The sequence below is a fragment of the Ptychodera flava genome, chromosome 22 (genome assembly GCF_041260155.1).
Source record: "Ptychodera flava strain L36383 chromosome 22, AS_Pfla_20210202, whole genome shotgun sequence".
Taxonomy (NCBI): Eukaryota; Metazoa; Hemichordata; class Enteropneusta; family Ptychoderidae; genus Ptychodera; species Ptychodera flava.
Window position 1 is genome coordinate 8,206,181 of NC_091949.1, and position 22,789 is coordinate 8,228,969.

General features: G+C 36.0%; 1 protein-coding gene across 1 annotated transcript; it reads left to right on the forward strand.

Moving 5' to 3' along the window:
- Positions 1-80: 80 nt before the first annotated feature.
- Positions 81-22,140, forward strand: LOC139122600 (alcohol dehydrogenase class-3-like). The gene is made up of 10 exons (XM_070688152.1): positions 81-266; positions 1,831-1,932; positions 2,695-2,924; positions 4,305-4,437; positions 4,858-4,944; positions 5,703-5,832; positions 6,046-6,176; positions 20,657-20,792; positions 21,173-21,311; positions 21,746-22,140. Exons 1-10 carry the CDS (start codon positions 246-248, stop codon positions 21,768-21,770), a joined length of 1,134 nt encoding a protein of 377 aa, XP_070544253.1. The 5' UTR covers positions 81-245; the 3' UTR covers positions 21,771-22,140.
- Positions 22,141-22,789: the final 649 nt, after the last annotated feature.

Below are 22,789 nucleotides of genomic sequence, written 5' to 3' on the forward strand. Positions count from 1 at the left end.
GTGTTTCCCCAAATTTGCCGAGAATCAGAACTTATTGAAGAAGGTGGAAATCATGTTAACTTGTGAACAGGCTACTATTTCGGAAATCACGAAAGCGTGAAAACGTTGCAAAACAAAGTCATTTAGGCGGTCTGGTCAGGACTCGGATCTTCTGAGATCGAATGCGTGTCGTGTGCAACGATCTTTCTGGCAGTAACTTCGCACGTTGACCAAGCCTCCGAAACAGTGCTCGTCTTTGCTCCACGATGTCCGAAACGGCGGGAAAGGTGAGTATCCTATAGCAACCAGTGTGTTAACGCATAAATAAATTTGCGTTCTTGGGGACAATGATGTTTGCTGAAAGTGCACGCGCAAGGTATGAAGTATACGACGGAAAGAACACGTGGGTTGCATATAACCATGGAGGTCTTTTGGTATACCTCCGGTGCACTGGTTTCAGGGTCACTCCCCGTCATGAGACAGCTGTCTGTCAATCTTCTGACTTCAGTAGACGCTCGGCGCGTTCTGGCCGAAGGGAAATAGATTGCGCTATTTCTACCTCCGCTCCGGTGTGCATGTCCGTGGTCCAGGTAACGTGACCAAGCTTAGTGGAGAACTTGAGAGTTGTACAAACTTTAAAGTTTGCCCAAATTTTTATTTTTAATAGATTTAAAAATTAAACTGGACCAGGCCAGGTATTTCATATATTTGATTTTTTGTTTAAAAATAGGCGTGTGAGAATTTTGGAAATTTGAAAACTGTTGGTTCACAACAAAATGGCTAGGACAGCATATATAGAATTGCAAAAATTACTCGCACTCAGTTTTGTAGATTTGGAGGAGTTTACCACCAGATTTCGCCCATTTCCTGAACTTCTAGGGAGCGACCATTGGGGGGGGAAGGGCGCAGAAATAGATAAATTATGTTGCATCTCAACGTGCTGAAAAAATTGAAGCCTTTTTGCCTTCCCCTTGAAATACTGAATATTACTTCGAACTGAAAAAAATGGAAATTTGTTGAAAAAGGTTAGCATGCTTTGCCACTAACTCTTAAATATATATTAAAGCTTGGATTGTGAAAATATATACGTCTTTGTGTTTGCAATAGCAATGATAGCGTTTTGTGCTCACTGAAAAATTACACAATCTTGAACAGAGAGAAATATGATTTATCAACCAATTGGATGTATTGAGAACTCCACAGAGCAATGAAATTCCTGTACATGCATATACCAGTATAAAGGATACAGACAATGAAAATAGCCATGGTGCATTCTACAGGGTATGTTATCTCTGTAATGTATATGCCCTCATCAACTAATATTGTGTCCCATTTGACCAGTATTTAACTTTTCACCAATTCTTTTCAACAATTTTTCCATGAGAATGCATTTAGTATAGTTCAATGTAGCCTATAGTCAAGGGGCTGTTTCTCATTTGAAGGTAATAACATATATGATAATGATCAAAGAAGGATAGAGCGTACATTGTAATGGAAAATTGCTAAAATGAAGTGGTGAAGAGTTTGAATAATGAGAAAGATTTTTGAAGTGCTGGTGTCCTGAAAAAGCTTATCGCTATGGTTTTACTCAATCACTCCTAGCTATCTTAGCGTAGTAGTTGAGTCAAGCATGGTAACTGTCAGTCAAGGTTCAAACAAAAGTTTGCCATTGAGTAACATAGGGAAGTCTGCCCACACTGAAAAAGTTTTGAAAATCCGGGTTATCTTAGGGGGTCCTGTTTCAAAAAGGTCATGACAACGCCTCCTTAGAAAACTCTGTTGTTTCCATAATGTAAATTGGACCCAGTGTTCTTCAGGTGTGTAATTTGTTTTGAATATTTTGTTATCCAGGTCATCACTTGCAAGGCTGCTGTTGCCTGGGAGGCAAAGCAACCTCTGAAAATAGAAACTGTTGAAGTGGGAGTTCCACAAGCAGGTGAAGTTCGGATCAAGGTAAGATGGCAATTCCTAATTCTCTAGCCACTGGCAATTACCTGGCACCCACTTGATTTTGATCTTCCATCACATTCTCTTTCCAAGTATAAAGTATATCACCATCAACAGTCATATTGTGATTTGTAGATAAGGACCTGTTTCACGCTTATTCAGAATTAACAATCTACCGGTGCAAAGGTTTCACAAACAAGCTTGCAAGATAAATACAGTGACATAGGTCAGCACTGCTGTGGATATACCTTTGTCAATAGGACTTTAATCATAATGACGCCAGAGATCCAACATCAATATGCAAAAATATTTGTCCAAAGTTTGACAAGACTTGCTGGCATTACTCATGCAGGAATAGAAATTTTTGTACTTTGTTATCACTGATGCTCTGACTGAAAGTTTTGTCAAAATCTCTTGGAAAAAAAAATGAATATTTGTCCAGAAATTTTGCTCAATATTTTCAGGAGTTATTCCTACAAGAATGGAGAGTTTTGTAGTTTGTTATCACTGATGTTTTGATTGAAACTGCAAAAAATGACATCTGACCCAAACAATCCAACCACAAGGTGCAGTAATAATCAACACTGGGTGCATCAAGACAAAATTTGTCATAATTTCTGTCAGCGACAACACATGTTGTTTATTTATTACTTTATTACGTGGGTAATAAGCCAACAATCAGGATTAACACCAGTAATCTTGAAGATGAATATTTCTTTCAAGGTAAAATTTTATTTCCATATTTCTTTGACTCGTTGTTATCAACAGGTGCTAGCTACTGGTGTTTGCCACACAGATGCATACACCTTGGACGGATTTGATCCAGAGGGTATTTTCCCAGTAATCCTTGGTCATGAAGGAGGCGGCATCGTGGAAAGTGTTGGAGAGGGAGTTACGTCTGTCAAACCTGGCGACCACGTTGTCCCTCTCTACATCCCTCAATGTAGAAATTGTAAATTTTGCGACAGTCCAAAGACCAATCTGTGCAGTAAAATAAGGTATGTCCCCTGACAGAATTATTTGACAGAGAAGTCTGAAATAGAAAATACACAAAAATGTGACATAAAAGCTGTACAAAAATTTGTATAAAGTTGAATTAGGATAGATTTCCAATAGCAGTGAAGACATATTGCCGTTTACTTGGTCTAATTCTCAATCATCGACAAATAAAAGAAATGTACAGTATACATCGCATTAAAAGCATATGAATTGTTTTTAAGGGCAAGAGAGGTGTGATCAGTACAATATTAAAAAATAATGTTTTTAATGAGGCAGCAGTTTGGAGAAACTTGTGTAATTGTTTTTTGTATCTCTGTTGAGAGACATCCAGAATATCATTTTGTCATTAAAGGGCCAGTAGTTGATGTTATTCATTTGGTTTTATATGCCTATCAGAACTTCTTTTTTTACTTCCCAAAGCATGTTGAAACACTGACTGTTTTAGCGTGTCCTCACAGCATCTATGCATGTAAAATGCACTGCTATTGTTAATCCTGACTAAATACTTGTCAACAATAACAATGGGGTGTATGCTATACATGTACAGGCAGAGATACTGTGCATCTCAACATGCCTTGGTGAATAGAACAGGAAACTGTAGTTGACATTAAAAACAAAAGTAGTGAAAAAAAATCAAATGTTACAGCTTGTGGTCCTTTAATTGGCAGTACTGGTTGTAGTTCAATGTTTGGTTTACAATATAGAGGAAGATATTTATAGAAAATCATGGAAAGACAGCATATGTTAGGGTGTCTATCTATGTCTGTGTTAAATATTCGCATTCCATCTTATGTATATATGAAAGTAAAAGCTAAAGATCTTTTATGAAAAACCTACTTTATACTTGCACAGTTACTTTGTACACAGAAAAAGTAGGAGTTGTGAAAATCAACATGCATAAAAGAATGGCAGCCAGGTTTTGAAACAGTCACAGGTCACCAGTACTATGATATGGTTATTTACGGTAGTTCATGCCTCAATAGTGAAAGCTAATTTGCTCAAAGTTTCCCCAAGCAAACTTTCAGCAATTCTTTCAAAATCAAGAATAAAAATCAGGGGTCACTGTGCAAATGTTGGTACTGGAGAAAAGATAACCCAATATTTACTGATATTTGAAATTCAAAATGGCCGCCATCCCTTTGTTATCTCCATGAGGGGAAATAAAATTCAAGATTTTCACAAAACTAAACTGTTGAAAACTTTATTTACTCCACAAGCTTCAAAATGAGCCCCCACAAGTGGTCAGCCAAAAGAACATTGTAAAAGTTTGAGTATCTATCCCCAAGGCACATTCTGCCGTAACATACATTGTGAATACTCATTTAATTCTTCTTGCTCAGCTTTCACTATTTCTTTGTCAATGTTTTGCTGTTTCCCAGGGCAACACAAGGGAAAGGTGTTATGCCAGATGGTACATCCAGATTTACTTGTAACGGTAAAACAATCTATCATTTCATGGGAACATCCACTTTCTCCGAGTACACTGTGGCTGCTGAGATCTCTGTCGCTAAGGTATGTCTTTGCATTGTCTAATTGTTTTATCACAACATGCAAAACAGTAGCCCAGTTTGACGGGTTCCTTTATTGTGAAAAGATCATTGCATATATAAACATGAATGTTATGTGTGAACTGTCAACCAGAAATGTATTTTCTCAGCTCTCCCAAAAAATTCTAGTTCTGTATGGTTGATAGATGAAGTCGTCCTGCCATGTTTAGGTATTAATGTCTCCAAACGTGTTGTTACTGACCAAAAATTCAGCATTACATGATGTGCAAATACTTGCATGCTGCTGGAATGATGGAAAAATCAATTTAATAATAATTATTCAGTATCATATGAAATTGCATTTGTTATCCTCATTCAGTAAAAGTCAAAATCTTTCAATGTTGTAAGGGGGTTATATGTATGTGAATAAACTTTATATTTCCAGGTCAATGAAAAAGCCCCCCTTGACAAAGTTTGTCTGTTAGGATGTGGTATCTCCACTGGTTATGGTGCAGCGCTCAACACCGCCAAAGTAAGAAATGTGTTTGTTTTTAGTGGCTCTACCATTGTGCCATGTATTATTGCATTGAAAATACATGCAGTGATTTGACCAGCCCTGCTTGCAGACACACTGATGGGTTGACCTCATAGTGGCCTTCCCATTTATTTAAATGCAGGGAAAGTAAAGAGTGCAGGCCTTCCCTGTGCCATTGTGTTCCATACACAATCTGAGCCCCTAACTCCTGCACACAATCACACATTGTAAAGGTACAAAGGCTGTAAATTTGATTATTGTAAATGTGTGCATTGATTTATTTTTCCCGTTGCATTGGTAATTGTAAAGGTAGTTTTTTCTGTGTATTTTCACATCATGACCAAAATATTGAGTATTTCGTAATGGTAGTAGGAACAAATCTGATCAGCTCACTTTCAAAATTTGTCGTTGATAATTCATACTCTCTCTTAAAATTTGACCTTTGACATCATACAAAGGTGTAAACAAATTACCGAAGTACATTAACTGTGTGAAACTAGAATATAACTTGCAAGGCAAAGTTAAGATATGAAGTGAAAAGGAATTTTTGAATGGACTTATTATTCAATTTTAAGCACAGGCGTTTTGTAGTGAAGTCACAGACATCCACAGATTGCTGGAGTTGGGTGAAGAAAATAAAAATGGAGTACATTTATATTGATGCTAAATTTTTTATTAATGGCAGAATTTTATGTAGTTTATTATAGTCATGTTGATACAAAAGATTTCTTTTCATGTTCATAAAATGTTCTCAGGTAGAACCAGGTTCCAATGTTGCCGTCTGGGGACTTGGGGCTGTTGGTCTGGCTGTAATTATGGGATGTAAAGTAGCTGGGGCCAGCAGAATCATCGGAGTAGACATCAATCCTGGTAAATTTGAAATAGGTGAGGAATTCCAGTCATTTTTTCCTTGATACATGAGATCAGTGCATAACCATGCCAATATAGTTTCCATGACAACCAGTGTTACCATAGCAACCACTAGTCTATGTATTAATTCATACTTTTCTCAATCGAGAGATTCCATGAAAAAGAGCTTGCTATCTTAGCAATTGCAGTTTTCTCCGAACTTAATTCCTTGTCATTTTTCCAATACAGCCAAACAGTTTGGTGCCACAGAATTTGTCAATCCTAAGGATTTTGAGAGACCCGTTCAGCAAGTTTTGGTTGAAATGACAGATGGTGGGCTTGACTACACCTTTGAATGTATCGGCAATATCCACACAATGGTGAGTTTGCTCTTTGCGTTTTTAGATAGCAAAAAATATTTTGTCTGTGTAAAGGTGATCTTGCTTTATGTGTGTATCAAATAAGGTATATCTACATAACAGTAAGTTGCATGAATTAAGTTTTTGGATGTTTTCCAGGCACAGAATCTCTTCACCCTTTGAGTGCTGTAATTTATCCCACCAAAGATTTTATGAATTTTTAGCTCCCATAGCCATATGTATATATGGCAATGGAAGCTATTCTTATAGGCTAGGGAAATGTCTGTATGTCTGTATGTCTGTATGTCTGTATGTCTGTCCGTCAACATCAAAAACTCCAAAACCGCTGCACATTTCATCTTGATATTTGGTGTGTACATGGATGATGGGCTGTAGATGAGATTTTGTTCAAATGAAGTTGTCATTGCCAAAAATATGCAAATTAAGTGAAAAAATGTAAAAACAGTCAAAATTGAAAATCTCAATAACCACTGAGCAGATTACAAAAAATTAGCATGTAAGTACTTTGGGCTGACCTGAAATAATTGTGCTTTTTTTGATTTTTTGATATTGTTGAAAATATACAAATTAGTGCCAAAAAAGGCGTTTTTGGTAAAAAATCTTCTTCTTCATGAACCGCTGGTCAGACAGCTTTGATATTTGGTATACAGGTCCCTAGGGATAACCCAAATTGGATTTGTTCAAATTGTGATGAAATATGCAAATCTGTATTTTTAAGGAATTTTTTTGTCATTTTTGGTCAAAAATTTATTTCATCAAAACCGCTCGTCTGACAGCTTTGATATTTGGTATACGTGTCCCTAGGGATAACCCAATTTGGATTTGTTCAAATTGTGATGAAATATGCAAATCTGTATTTTTAAGGAATTTTTTTGTCATTTTTGGTCAAAAATTTATTTCATCAAAACCGCTCGTCTGACAGCTTTGATATTTGGTATACGTGTCCCTAGGGATAACCCAATTTGGATTTGTTCAAATTGTGATGAAATATGCAAATCTGTATTTTTAAGGAATTTTTTTGTCATTTTTGGTCAAAAATTTATTTCATCAAAACCGCTCGTCTGACAGCTTTGATATTTGGTATACAGGTTCCTACAGATAAACTAAATATGATATATAGAATATATGATGAAATCTGCAATTTTGTATTTTTGGTGCAATTTTTGACATTTTTGGTCAAAAAATGTGTTTCTCAAAAACTACTTGTCTGATGCCTTTGATATTTGGTATACAGGTTCCTGGGGGTTCTCCTAGTGTGATATAGTGAAATTTGATGAAATCTTCAATTTTTGTATTTTTGGGTCAATTTTTGCCATTTTTGGTCAAAATATTTGTTTCTCAAAAGTTACTCATGTGATAGCTTTGATATTTGGTATACATTTTTATACATAATTATGATGAAATCATCAATTTTGTATTTTTGCAGCTAATGTTGCCATTTTAGGTCAGGCCATCCTGAAATGAGCTATCAAAGATCTCAACCATCTTCATCAATACATATGTCACAAAAAGTTGCTCTCTACATAACACAGCAGAGCTCTGTCGACTATTGGGTCGCTTGTTTTTTTCAAAACCGCTGGTCAGACAGCTTTAATATTTGGTTAACAGGTCCCTAGGATGACCTTAGTGAGATGATTTCATACAGTCAGGAAATACTTAATTTTGTATCCATGTCTATAGTAGCTTCAGGGACATTGGCCCTATGTTTAAGATAATGTTGTGATTCAGTAAGCATTTGAAATGGTAAACTGTATTTGGTGTTGAAATGTGGTAAAAAATAATGAGAAATCATAGCTGAGGTGATTTCAGCAGGTTTGGTTTGCACAAATATATTCAAAGTTTTTTTCAATGTTAAAGAGTGATGGAGGGGGGGGGGGGGGGTCCTGAGGTCCTGGCAGATTTTGAAAAAATCCAAACAAATGTCAATAAAAAAATCAGCCACAGAAGGTTGTCAAAAAGAAAGGTGGGATAGTGGGAAAAAAAGAATGTACAGTGTATCGGATAAAAAAGATGTTCCTCATCAATCTTCCAGACAACCCCCTTTTATCAAATGGTACACCCCTGATGTATTTTTGTGTGCCATTAAACATGCAGAGTATTTTAGTTTAAGATGTCAATCAAGTTAGGTAAGGATTTGAAAGGAATAGTCAAGTTCACCACAGTTTAACTTTATCTCTTGTGTCATCATCCTTGTGTAATTGGTTAAGTTTGTAAGTTGCTCCAGATGTGGATATACCAGCTGTTCTGGAAGAAAACAATGTTTACTTTTTCCTATGGGGTTTCTGAGTTAATGATTGCATGTTAAAATCTCTCCAAGTATCTGGTGCATGGGCAAAATGTAAATATTGGTTGCATGTTATGTATTTCAGTCTATGTCAAATATTGTAAATGAAAAATCAAGAACAGTTTGCTGTGTGCTTGTAAAAGATAACATGTATGTCAATTAAATTATATAAAATAATTAAATATTAAATATTAAATTAAATTATGTCAATTAAATATTAAAACTGCCTTGCAGTTTGATTGTCTTAAAAATTATCACAGAAGTAGAAAACGAAAAGAAACTAATCAAATTGCTGTAACATATTCACCCTCAGTGTCTGTAGGCCTATACTTAACTATTTTATCATTACATTCAGCTTTTTGTTGTATCTTTATCACTCTCCATGGGCCAAGGCACACTTGGGGTCAATGTCATCACTCTGTGCCAGTCTGTGAATGTCAGTCTGTCTGTATTTAGGCCCATGTTTCATACAATTGGTGGTTTGTTTTAGATAACTATATTTGGTATATAGGGATAACCTAGCAATACAATTTTTTTGACAAATGTGACATGACTTTGGTGACGTTTGACCTCAAATATACATATTTGTCCATAACTCAGTAACCACAAGTGCTACACCCTTCATGTATAGTATGATGGGACACCTTATGATGCCACATATTGTACCTCATTAATTATGTGCATATCTAATTTTGAGCAAGCCAATAGAGCCAGAGGTCTGATTTTTGATATATAGGGATAACTATAGGAGATTTTTTTTGACAAAATGTAATGTGACCTCGGTGACCTTTGACCTCAATATACATATTTGTCCATAACTCAGTAACCACAAGTGCTACACCCTTCATATTTGGTATGATTGGATACCTTATGATGCCACATATTGTAGCTCATTAATTATGCACATATCTCATTCTGAGCAAGCCAATAGAGCTGGATGTCTGATTTTTGGTATATGGGGATAACTATAGGAGAGAAATTTTTTGACCAAATGTCATGTGACCTTGATGACCTTTACCTAAAATATATGTTTATGTCAATAAATAAGTAACTACAAGTGCTATGTCCTTTGTATTTAGTAGGATGGGAGACCTTATGACAACACATGCTTTACCTCATTAATTTTGCACACATCTAATTCTGGGCAAGCAAATAGAGCTAGAGGTCTGATTTTTTGGCATATAGGGATTAATTAGCAATATAATTTTTTTTTCAAAATGTCATGTAACCTCAATGACCTTTGACCTTGATTATACATATATATGCATATCTCAGTAACCACAAGTTCTATACCCTCCAATTTTGATAGGATATTAGACCTTAAGATGTCACATCTTGTACCTCATTTATTATGCGCATATGTATTTCTTGGCTGGCCAATACTGCTAGAGGTCTGATCTTTTTTCCCGATTTAGAACCATAACTTAAGACATGCCTCATGTGTTTCAAATTGGGAACAACGACATAGACCTATTTGCCCATAGATCTTAACATATACACTCCAGTGATACTTCTTAATGACCACATTTCCCTGCCCCATCAAGACTAATACTCCTATTACAAGTAGGGACTGTCATTGTCAATGACTTGTTTAGTTAATGGTTGTATCACAGTATTCGATATTTCTAATTCTGTATTTTTTTCCATTTTGGCCCACGCGGTGGGCGTAGCCCACCTAAGTGGGCCATTGTCATAGGGTGGCGTTTGTTAGTCTGTATGTGTGTCTGTAATATGTATGTGTGTGTGTGTGTGTGTGTGTGTCTGTCTGTGTGTGTGTGTGTTATGGATTTGTTTCGTCGATATCTCTCAAACTCATTCATCAAATGTCATAAAATTAGGTATACAGAATCTTTAGGATGGGAACTAGATCGGATTAGGTTTTTGGGTTTGTTGGTTGCATAGTTGAGCAGAAATTAATTTTTGAAATAATATTTGACTTATTTTTGCTCATTTTTGCTCATTTACATAGCAAGGGAGGATGCACTAAATTATAAGCGGTGGGCTACAGAACATTGAACAAAAAAAATAAATTTGTATATTTAATTGATTGAAAGTATTTTGTTTTTCTAAATTTGTGCAAGTTATGATATTAAACGACAACAGTGATGCCAAAACACAAATACATCGTTTAGGAAGAAATCAAGATGCTGCATTTTTTAATAGAGGAACAAATCTATCATATTAGCTGATATGATATTGAGGCAAAGTATAGGCATTTAATAGGCATAAACTGTGCACCACTTGTTGCAAACCTATTGTATTCATATGAGGCTGAGTTGATGTAGTTTCTGCACAAAATTGGATGTAAAAGGATTGCCAAGCATTATAAAGTCATAAATGATCTAATAAATTTAAACAAACCTATAATACAGCAAATTATCTTGTGTATGTATACCTAGATGACTCAAAATCATAGAAACAACTGAAACTGTGGATCAGCAACTTGTATAAAAATAAATAGAGGTTCAAGATTACCACATGTGTATTGTTACGGCCTGGAAATTATCTATCTGAAATAGTACCTTGATTATTGAACCTGTTATATTATCTATGTGTAATATCGATATGGTTGAATATTTAACATGTACTTTTCCAGAAATTTATTTTGCCCTGATATTTATATTAAGTAGTAATTAATATGTGGATGCAATATTTCTGTGCATTAATTGAGAAATGTGAATGAAATGTATATGTATGGTTGTGTTCACTATAGAATCATGAATGTGAGTATAAACAAACGATTTTGTACATGTGGGTTCACAATTCCATATTCTGGCAGGTGAGGAAAATTGATTCAGGAGTATTGTCGTCTTAATTTCGCCAATTTTCAGAACTTTTTAATCATTGACACACATATACCAAAAGTTGAATACTCTTTTTGTTCTAATGTTTTCCTTTACATGGTGTAATGAAAGCACAATCATTAGGAGAGACTATTGTACAGCAGGACAAAGATGTAATTTAAGGTATACAGCATCTTCTTCAAATAGCTGAAAAGTTGAAAAGAAAATGGAAGGAAGTGTAGGGATTAGGGAAAAGTGATTGCAAAAGAAGTCGATGAAGACTCAGTCTGCTAAAATCCTGTCATAGGTTATGTGCTCAACCCGGTGCTGGCAGTGTGGTCAATCTCAGTTCATTATTTTAGTATGTTTTATTAAGTAACAAATACAATGAGCAGCAGAAATACATCAAATGAATAAACTACTTAAAGTATAAGTAGGTACATCCTAAACAAAAGGAAAATATGAGTTAAAATATTAATGATATGATAACAGCATGTGCTTCATGGCAGTGCATTGTTCTAAGAGACCTCACTTAATGGGGTGTTGTAAAAATCTCCACCAATCGTAAAATGGACATTAGCACAAAAAGGCAGTTTTGGTGAAAAATCTTCTTCATAACATCTGATCAGACAGATGAAAATCTTCAATTTTTGTCTTATTGGGTGAATTTTTGCCATTTTTGGTCAAAATCTTCGTTTCTCAAAAGTTACTCATCTGATAGCTTTTATATTTGGTATACAGACTCCGAGGGTTTACATTAATGTTATATATTGAAATGTTCAATTTTGTATTTTTGCAGCTAAATTTGCAATTTTTGGCCAGGCTTTCCTGAAATGAGCTATCAAAGATATCCACCTTTGTGTCACAAAAAGTTATTCTCAACATAACACGTACCTCTGTTGACTGTTAGGTCACTTGCTTTTTCAAAACTGCCGGTCAGATGGCTTTAATATTGGGTATACAGGTCCCTAGGATGACTTTAGTGAGATAATTTCATACATTCAAGAAATACTTAGCTTTCCATAAATGTGTATAGTAGCTTCAGAGGGACATTGGCCCTATGTTTTTAGTAAGCAACTGGATGGAGTTTTTTGACCCGACAGTCCTCACCCCCCCACCCCCCCCCCCCCCCCCCCCCCCCCCCCCCCCCCCCCGATAACAAATGGTCCATACCTAATTGTACGCCCTAGAATTTTATGTAGTTTTGTAAATGAAGTGATAAAGATATAACTTATAAGTGCGTATGTCTTAAACACCCATAGTCACATCATAATCGGTATGGTGATTATGAACCCTCTCTGTGTAGTAAAGAATGGTGTAGCCCTACAACACGTGACTCAACTTTGCACTCGGCACGCATGTCATCATCACTGATGTTTCCTGATAGTCTGATCTCGGGCAGCTGATCTCTCGGTGCCCCTGAAAACTTGTGTGATCTCTAATTTTGGACCGACCAGAAGAGAAGCAATACAGTTTGTGCGGTGGTATTTGGAATCAAAGTCGTTCACTTGAGAGCAGGTAAGAAATTTCATGGTTTGCAAGCTGTCATATCTGAGTGATTGACCATGTTATTTGATCTTGTTGGTGACTTTCATTCTTGACCGTGTGAATGAAATTTTCCCATTCTGACAATGATTAGGTCCGTTTCATTTACCAGGGTAAGCAAAGTACTCATGCGTCTTTGTAGTTATGATAGTTTTCAGCTAGCTTAATCAAATCACATAAACGAAGGTATCACTCTCAAATTTCAAAGTCCCCGTACGCATACAAGTTAAAACGTCATTGAACATAAACGAGTCGTCGGTACAACCCTGAACTGGCCTCACTGTGTATACTCTCTATACTACGTCCATGGTACAAGTGTGTTTTCATGAAGAGATCAGGTTGTTGATAGTTAAGGGTCAGAAATAAAAATCAAACACTGCCGTGTGTCCGTTTGTCAGAACCAGTGATCATGAATTTTCTTAAGTCCATTTCATGTTTCAAAGTTCATGCATCGATCACGTTATTTGGTCCAAATTGACCGTTCGCGACTCCCTCGCCGTGCTGTATTTATTGTCCTTGCAAATTGGGGTGGGTTGAGGTCGAAGCCATGTCTGCAGGAAGCCAAGCGGTACGCTAAGCTCCAATTGTCTCTACAGCCAAATCACAGTGCTTAGCAAATTGTACAGCTTTTCAAATTCATTATGCATGTGTCATTAATTCACGTTAAATTTATGTAAACTACGGAATCACCCAAAACGTCAGTTTGTTGTCGGGCCGGATGCCTACGGGGAACGATTTTGCTGTGGGCCCCTCAGTTCAAGTAGTTGCGTCGCGCCGGAGTGATACAACCTTGGACGTCAAAAAAGATTTTTTCACTTTCATGCTCCAAAGATAGCGGTTCAGCAGAATGGTCGTTAGGTTACACGAAATGAATGATAGCTCATAAATGTATCATTTGTGTGTATGTTTTCAAAACAGGCAACTCAGAAGATACTGCTCATTGCAGCAGGTTTGCCGCAAACGTAACGTGAGCGTTTTTAGTCGCGGGAATAATAATACTTAAAAAGTCAAAATGAATCATTGAATATGGAATTTTGTGAATATATTGACTTTTACAACAGACATAGTGAGCTGAACTGTACACTGAAGTGTACAGTACTTTGTAGGGAGGTAATGCAGATTAGAATAGAACATGATGATGGTGTATTTGGATGCGTGCACGCGTTGAACTTGAGAAGAAGAAATCGTACCGCTAAAAAAACAGATACTACCAAGAGAAACTGCTAAAATACAGGTACTGCCAAGTTCAGTTCAGTTGACGCATGTACACTGTAAAGTAACCGTTCAAGAACTAGTAATTCTATGACACGAATCTACGTGTTTCCCAGTTCCTCAAAAGATATTAACAAACGGTTTCGTGTAAAGTAAGTGTTCATAGCATAAATGTAATACAAATTGTAAAATGTTGGTGAAATTTCAGTATCCTTGGGTGTATATTGATTCAGGTAATTCAGCATTTGATGTTTGATAATACAGGGATAATGAAAGCTATACTTACTGTAACTCTTTTGATTTTTGCTTTCATGTCTAGTTTCTTTGTTGTAACTTTTATTGAAAAGTTATCATAAATGTTAGATATGAACAATTCTTATTCTGATAACAAATTTTTTTACAAAGTGATGTTCAAGGTACATCTAAGAGAATCTATTCATGTCAAGCAGCCACATTTATTTTCCCACACATTTTGTGGGATATTGTGGGATGTTGGCCCATGCAGTATCTAGTATTGTCAAAAATCATTGTCTCTGAAATCACTCTTCGGATTGCTCTGAAATTGGTATGCATGTTCCCACAGGTACTACTCACTGTGCCTGCCACATTGAATAAGCCAAGTGTCATTGACACACTGTTTCAACAGATGAAATATGAATCAGCTGAATGTGTTCTGGTTTTACTATGGATTGTTTATATCTACACTATATTAAGTCATACCTCAAGTTTCATTGTGATTACATTTATATATATTGATTCTGTATAAGTAGGTCATGTATCCAAGTGGGAATGTATGAAATACTTAAAACATTATGAGTGTAATTGTAAGCATTACGCATTTGCATTTCTTACTTTGATTAACATTCAGAATGCACTGTACTAATATCATTGCACCTCCTTTTTTCTCTTCACAGATTTCCACTGGGAGGATTACTATTACATGAAGATAAATTCAAATCAAAGAACCCATTCACAAACACAAATAAAAGTGAAATAAAGTTATTGTATACAACTGAATCTCTGTTAGTGCATTTACTGAAATAAAAACATAGAGCATAATAATGACATACAACTTAAAACCATATACAAAAATATTTTTACCATATTTCAGAAGTGTTTCCGTAGTACTTCAGCAACAAAATACTTTCCTGGTGAATTTTGCTCAGACCTTTTATGAAAACCAATGTTACATTTAATCTTGTGACACTATTCAACATATGTCACTTTTTATTCTTAACGCTTTTCATGAAAGTTTATCCTATACTCTCACAAACCCTCTTTTCCATGAGGAGTTTATCTAATGACACACTTTGTTATGAAACCTATTCTCCCATTTCATGTTGCTTTTTTCAACTATTACCGCGTGGGCAACTTAAGTTTTACTTTGATTTACCTTCTCGTGTCTATTTATAGACAGAGAAGGTATTAGAGTTGAAAACCAGTATGCTGGTGTCAACTACTTCCGTCTGTCAATACTTCCGTCTGTCAAGATCCGTTGACGTCATGCCATTGTGATGGGTCATATCATAAACTGGTGGGGGTGTTCATGGTTCAGGTTGAGGTGTAGGAGAACGATTTTGAACTGTGACAAAAATCAAAAGGGACTTAGCGGCATAGCCACAGTGTTACATGTAAGCCTTTCTCCAAGGTTCTTAGTTGACTACGATCTATTACAGACTACTGAGCTGACGTTAGGGTTACTCACTTTGTGTTTGCTCACTCTGTGTGCGCTAGTGTTTGGTACTGAGTTGCGTGGATATCCCCTCATGGCCTCACGTGATATGGGCCTGTTGCATAATCTGCAGATGATCATATGCCTCTGAGTCTGAAAACGGTCATTGTGTAAGCCTGTCGGCATTTTCCTTGCATTTTTTCTCATTTAATTTTGCAAAATATCGGCGAGTACCTCAATATTTCAAGATAACTCTTTCTTCCCATCGTTTCCTGGAGTTTCAGAGTCATATGAACGAAAATGAGTGAAAGTTTTAGACAGGAAAATCGGACGTCGGCCACGTTCAATGTTTACAGTACAATCAGAAGTTTATGTGGAGGAAATAACTAACAAACACTGCTCATGATGCCCGCCCTCTAGAGGCAGACCTTCCTATATGAAGTACCACATTGATGCTTGTGGAAAGCTTGACCACACAAAGGAGCATTTAAACTTTTAGAAAATGACAAATTGAATAAGAAGGTATTCTGAAAATGTCAAATACTGAGGAAAAATGCGCAAATATTCAAAATAAACAGGTTAACTGACTGGTCAGCTATAAAAAACAATGAAAATGTTTATGATCAAAAGTTTTTGAGATGCGCACATTTAACAAATACAGAAATTATTAACATTATAAATATATGACCAAACTATTTTTTCAGGGATGGGACAGGTTGGAAATGAGGGGTGAGAGACAAAGGCACTCCTATTGCTGCATGTGGATGCAGCCACACCGTTTCATTTACAGCATACTTATTCACTGTGTTGTGTTCAAGTTCCATATTGTACTGACTGTCATACAAGGATAACATAAGCAAATCAAATCAAATTAGAAAAGGATCAATGCTGTTGTGTGGATTTTGCTGACCATGGCTGATTTTAATATTTCGCCCTATATATTTGGTATCCAGCAAAGGCATATTTTGATGTAAAGTCAAAATTAACACTACATTGCTGACAATATATGTTACCGTTTCTGCATGAACTTTCCTTTTTTAAATTATAGTATAGTAGTACTTCGAACAGATTAACAATTATCGTGATGTCAACCCATAATTTTACATCACAAAGACTGTAATTCTGCCAATTTTTTTTTTATTTTTCAGTCATTTTATAAATTTTGCACTGCACAAGATGATTGAACAAATTGCAATGTTTGAATTTGTAAACTCAAAGAATAAAATCCTTTGGTCACAGATTAAATTATTTGAAAAGAAATTTACTCTTAAACACTTTTAGCATATATTCTTTACACGGTCATGTATTTCAAGGTAAATATGCCTATCAAAAACAGTAATTTCTTCACTTTCAATTTTTTAGCTACTATAGACTATAGTCTATAGAAGCTATTGGGATGGGTATCCGTCCGGCGTCCGTCGTCAGTCTGTATGTATGTATGTATGTATGTATGTATGTATGTATGTATGTATGTCCGTTTGTGAGGCGTCCGTCCACTCAAATATCTTGAGAACCGCAGTACTTACTGATTTGATATTTGTTGTGTAGATGAAAAATATGATTTTGAGAAACTGTTTTTTTTAATTTTTTGATATTGTTGAAAATAGGCAAATTAATGCCAAAAAAGGTGTTTTTGGTAAAAAATCTTCTTCTTCATAACCGCTGGTCAGATAGCTTTGTTATTTGGTATACAGGTCCCTAGGGATAACCCAACTTAGATTTGTTCAAATTGTGATGAAATATGCAAATGTGTATTTTTAAGGAATTTTTTGGTCATTTTTGGTCAGAATTTGACTTACATTGTATGTTATTCTTGTACTGTATAAACCCTATCAATTCACCCAGAAAAAATAATTAATATGATTTTAAATAATTGAATTAATTAGGAAATCATCAAAGTCAAAATAATTTTAGTGTGGAATTATCAGAAAGTTCAACTTTTTTGACAGTTCATAGTGAAATGCTTACCATCTTGGAGGATTAAAACATGTAACGGCAACTTTCCTGAATCCCAACTTTGATATATTCTGAACCACCATTATGTTATCTAAAAGAAATTGCTCATAATAGTTTGTCATGATAGGGTGGTCAAATAAATACAGATAGAGAAAGTTCTAATTTCCATTTATGGATGACTTGGTAAGGATAAAATAAGATTACTTTTTGAGGAAAAAAATAGAGTGGTCAATTAAAAGAGTGGTCAAAGTGGTAGGGTTTTTATGGTAAAGCTGGGCTGTAAGATTCCTCATGTGCTATTTATAGCAATTATGCAATCTGTGTAAACAGTGCAATGAAAGTGTAACATGATTCCTTATAATGCTTTGATGACCTTGAACTTCTTAAGTTTCAAACATTTGTCTCTTCAGTGTGCTTTCTCTGAGTACGTACAGTCTCAACTTATTCAACAGAACTTACTTACAATGTTAATTTGAAAGTTAAAATGTGCTTTGTTAATAGGATGAAAATACTGATATTATTAAAAGATAACCAGCTCAAGATTCTTTATAACCTGACAGATATGCTGTTTTTTTATGACGTAAATCTTGATTTAAGCAAGTCTTGTTTACTTTAATTAGAATGTAATTAACTCTCGTTTATTTGCTATTATTGACTAATATAGTCTGATGAAATATGCAAATCTGTATTTTTACGGAATTTTTTCCATTTTTGGTCAGGCCATCCTGAAATGAGCTATCAAAGATATCCACCTTCTTCATCAATACATGTGTCACAAAAGGTTATTCTCTACATAACACAGCAGAGCTCTGTCAACTGTTGAGTCGCTTGTTTTTTCAAAACCGCTGGTCAGACAGCTTTAATATTTGGTTTACATGTCCCTAGGATGACCTTAGTGAGATAATTTCATACAGTCAGGAAATACTTAATTTTGTATCCATGTCTATAGTAGCTTCAGGGACTTTGGCCCTATGTTTTTTCAATACTATGACAATTATCAGCCATGAGGTTTTACAAACACAATACCAGATAAGCGTTTGTCATCATTTCCACAGGACTCTTTGGAAAATCCATTTAAAACAGTTAATAAAAGTGACTTAAAATGATCACTTGGTATACCGGTACATTTAATTTATAGATGCCAGGTTGTGTATTTCACATGCACTCAGGTCAGTAGGGAAGTGCCTCATTACTATTTTGGACTGTTAATTCTTATTTCTGAATTATTTAACTTTTTTCCACATTGAACTATCTTTAGGCAGTTTATACTGTAGCTTAGAATTTTTTTGATTGATATATTTAATCATCTTTTGGGTTCTTTGGGTCCATATCCCACCTCATGCCCCTACATCATCAACTATTTACCAACAACTCCATGCCAACAACCAATTACCTGACCTGGCCACACATTAGAGAAGGTACAGCGTCATTGACGGTATTTTTATTCTGAATAAATACATTAAACATATTTCACTGTCTCCAGTACATTACATTTAAGTATTTTCACTTCATGCACTTTATCCCTTTCACACATGTTCAAATATCTGACCAGAGAACAAACACTAAATAGTCCAGGATGGGAGCTACAGTGTCATTGACGCTATTTTTCTGTAATTATTTTGATAATTTTGGACCAAACAGACATCACACTTCCTTGGCTACAGTTTGTCATCAAAATTTGGGCAAAAATCTGAAAAAAATTGACTGGGGTACATTTTATAAAGGCGACAGAAATTGACTTTGGCGCTCAAAGGGTTAAACACAGCCATCCAATATTCTGTTATTAAAAAGCTTGACTCTGGTGCAGCATAAAGAAAGTGATACTCACTCGTAATGTTTGGTTTTTGAAATCAATAATCAAGGGATGAATATTGTTTTTGACAAATACTGTTCCTTGAAGCCTCTATTTCCGTGGCATTACCAATTGATAAGGTTGTAGATTTCACTGAGCTTTTCTACATACACAGATCTTTAGAAGACGAGAGTAGATTTTCACTTGAAGTACAACCATCCAGAAGCAAAAAGGATGTACGAAATATACGTAACACACCTGTTAAAGAGGCACTCCTACTTGGTAACATTTTTAAAACACATTTTTTTAATGCCAACGGTCGATATTTGACATGGCAACTGCGCGCGGATCGCGAGATATCGATAAAAACATGTCCTCAAAAAAGTTAAAGTTTGAATTCCGATGGCCCACCTGAATTCAGCTTCCGAACATAGAGCGTTCGGCACTGGGGCCATTGTCAACTAAGCTATGGAGTACGAGTCTACGCTGACGCTGCTGTACGCCACAGCAGTACCACTCGCGTCTGTGAGCGGTCATGTCCCATGGGAGAAAGCCGAGTCCTACTGACTTGGCAAAAAACGAAAAACAAAGTTACTTTGCTGATTCCACCAGAATTCGCATAGGTGACTAGTACAGATAGGTGCGGTTGATACATAGTATGCATAGTGGCCGCCGCGTGGTATGCGCTCTTACCACGCGGCGGCCACTAGGTATCGAACCACGCGTAACTGTGGCAGACAACAAAATGTAGTCATCAGAGGCAACTGATATTTTACATGTAAAAACTGATATCTATGTGGTATTGTTTAAAAATTTAATACAACTGATTGAGAAAAATGAAAACGACAAAAACTAAGGAGAAGTTTTAAAAAAAGAATTACCAGAGGTAAGGGCATTGATAGTGATGTATATAAAGTCATCGCAGTAGGAGGTAAATTAATTGCGTCATCCGAACGTTTTGGACTCCTTAGAATATCGTCAATCAGCACAACAACACACTTTCGGGGGATTTCGGGTCATAACCAGAAACGATTGTAAAACTTCGGGATGTGAAAAATACGCTCGGGAAATGACATGTATTTATCGATATCTCGCGATCCGCGCAGAGTTGCCATGTCAAATATCGACCGTTGGCATTAAAAATATGTGTTTTAAAAATGTTACCAAGTGGGAGTGCCTCTTTAAGATGTCAATTTCACAAGGTGGATTACTTATTTTTTTCACTTATCAACACAGCGTTCTGCTTTGGAAGCCTGTCACAAAGGCTGGGGTGTGTCTACCATTATTGGTGTTGCTGCATCAGGACAGGAAATCTCAACCAGACCGTTTCAGCTTGTCACTGGCAGAACTTGGAAGGGAACTGCATTTGGTGGTAAGCCTTCCCACCTATCAACTTGCAAGACTCTCTCTGTCTCTGCACTCATAGTCACTAGAATATTTGAATGTTTTTACTCTCCCAGGCTATGACAGTCTATACTATAGTATACATTAGAATTTTCAGTGACTTTAAATTCTGAAATTTTCAACTTGTTCTGGAATACCAAGGAAAATAGATAAATACAAGATACAAACTTTCTTGCTTTTCATGTTTTGTCACATTCACTTTACAAAGAGATTCCTGAAAAATAGTCTTTACACCCAAATTGCATGTTAGAACCAGTTAAACTCTCCCTCAGAGTTCTGTAATATTCCACACTTAAACGAGCACAGATCCTGTCTTATTTTTCCATCAAAAATTTCATCTGTTAACAGGCTTTAAGAGTCGTGATGGTGTACCAAAACTTGTAGACGATTACATGGCTGGAACGGTCAAAGTTGACGAGTTCATTACCCATAACATGGACCTGGATAAGGTCAATGAAGCATTTGACCTAATGCATGCTGGGAAGAGGTGAGAATTAACGCTTTCTAGTACTTCTTACGTCAAGGTCGTGTGTGCAGTGCAGATGAATTTGCATATGCCACTTTGATGCAGTTCTGCACTGCTTCAAGATATCAGGCTTTGAAATTAACTATAGAGGGCGCTTTGGCAAATATCCTGGAACATATGTAATGCATGCATAGTAGATGATGTATGGCCATTCCAGCCTTCAAATATAATTCTATAAGATGAATACTTTTATCAAAGCTTTGATAAATGATCACTGTGAATTATTCAAACTGTCAAAAATAGAAAGTTCAGGCCGTAGATGTCATTCATAGGATCATTAAATCTGCAGTAAAAACAATGTGAGGAGTGGATTTTACCCAAATATTGTGAAGAAATCTCATGTGAGAAGAGATTATCGCAAATGTTTTTTCACAATTTTTTTCCTTCCTTTACAGCATCCGTAGCATCGTCCACCTTTAAGCAAAACTGGAACTATCAAAAAATGGGCAAAAATCATGTGGAAAAACAAGACGTGAAATTTGTATTGATTACATACAGCTAGTGCAGGAGTATGGGCATTTTCTGTGATCAGGGGTTACAATACTAGAGTACATGAGGAAATTTAAAAAGGGAGGCATTGGATTGGTGTTTTGGCACCTTGTAGGAGGCCATCCACCAATCAGAAATACTGATGGACATTCACGGGTTGTATGGTTGTCCACTTATACACAGTCAGTTTTATTGACTCAACTATCATGGCAAGTCGTATTCTGGGAATTGTATTGCACTATGGTTTTGATCTACACAAGGTGAATTTACATATATGAAATAAAAGGATGTATTCATTAAATATGTCTCTTGAACTCCTGAAGAATTGGTGTGTGTGGTGTATTTGTATATTTGTATGGTGTGTCCATTCCTTCAGAAAAACTCAAGAGCAGCTGATGTTGATGCTCTTGTCATTCTCTGAAGTCTTTGTGTTCATATGTAAAAGACCCAGCAAAATTGAAACAAATTTGGCTATACTGTTGAATATTGAGATCAGAGTCGGCCATTTCACAATTAAACAATATCCTAGGTGGGCATTATTCATAATGAAAGGGATCCTTAGGAGTTACCAATTATTGCTGCACAGAAAATTGGTCCTTCAAAGCATATTGTAAACTGGTATACATTAGTGTGCCTGGTAAGCCGATTTGACACGTCGTGACACAAGGCAAGCCTACCTAACGCATTGAAATTACAAGTATTATTGATGTAGCTGTATTAAGCCGGCCAATATAAAATGCTCAGTGGATTCATAATTTACTCCGATAACGTTTCACTGTAGTTTTTGGTCGAAAAAATATCTGAATGTGTCATTTCTATGTATCCACACCAATACTGTGTGCTGATAATAACTTGTCTTGCTATTTGATCGAATGGGAAGGATGCAGCAATTGTTTTCATTGTCTTCTCGCTAACCCACGCCAGAGTATGAGGAATCAAGAAAGGCATAG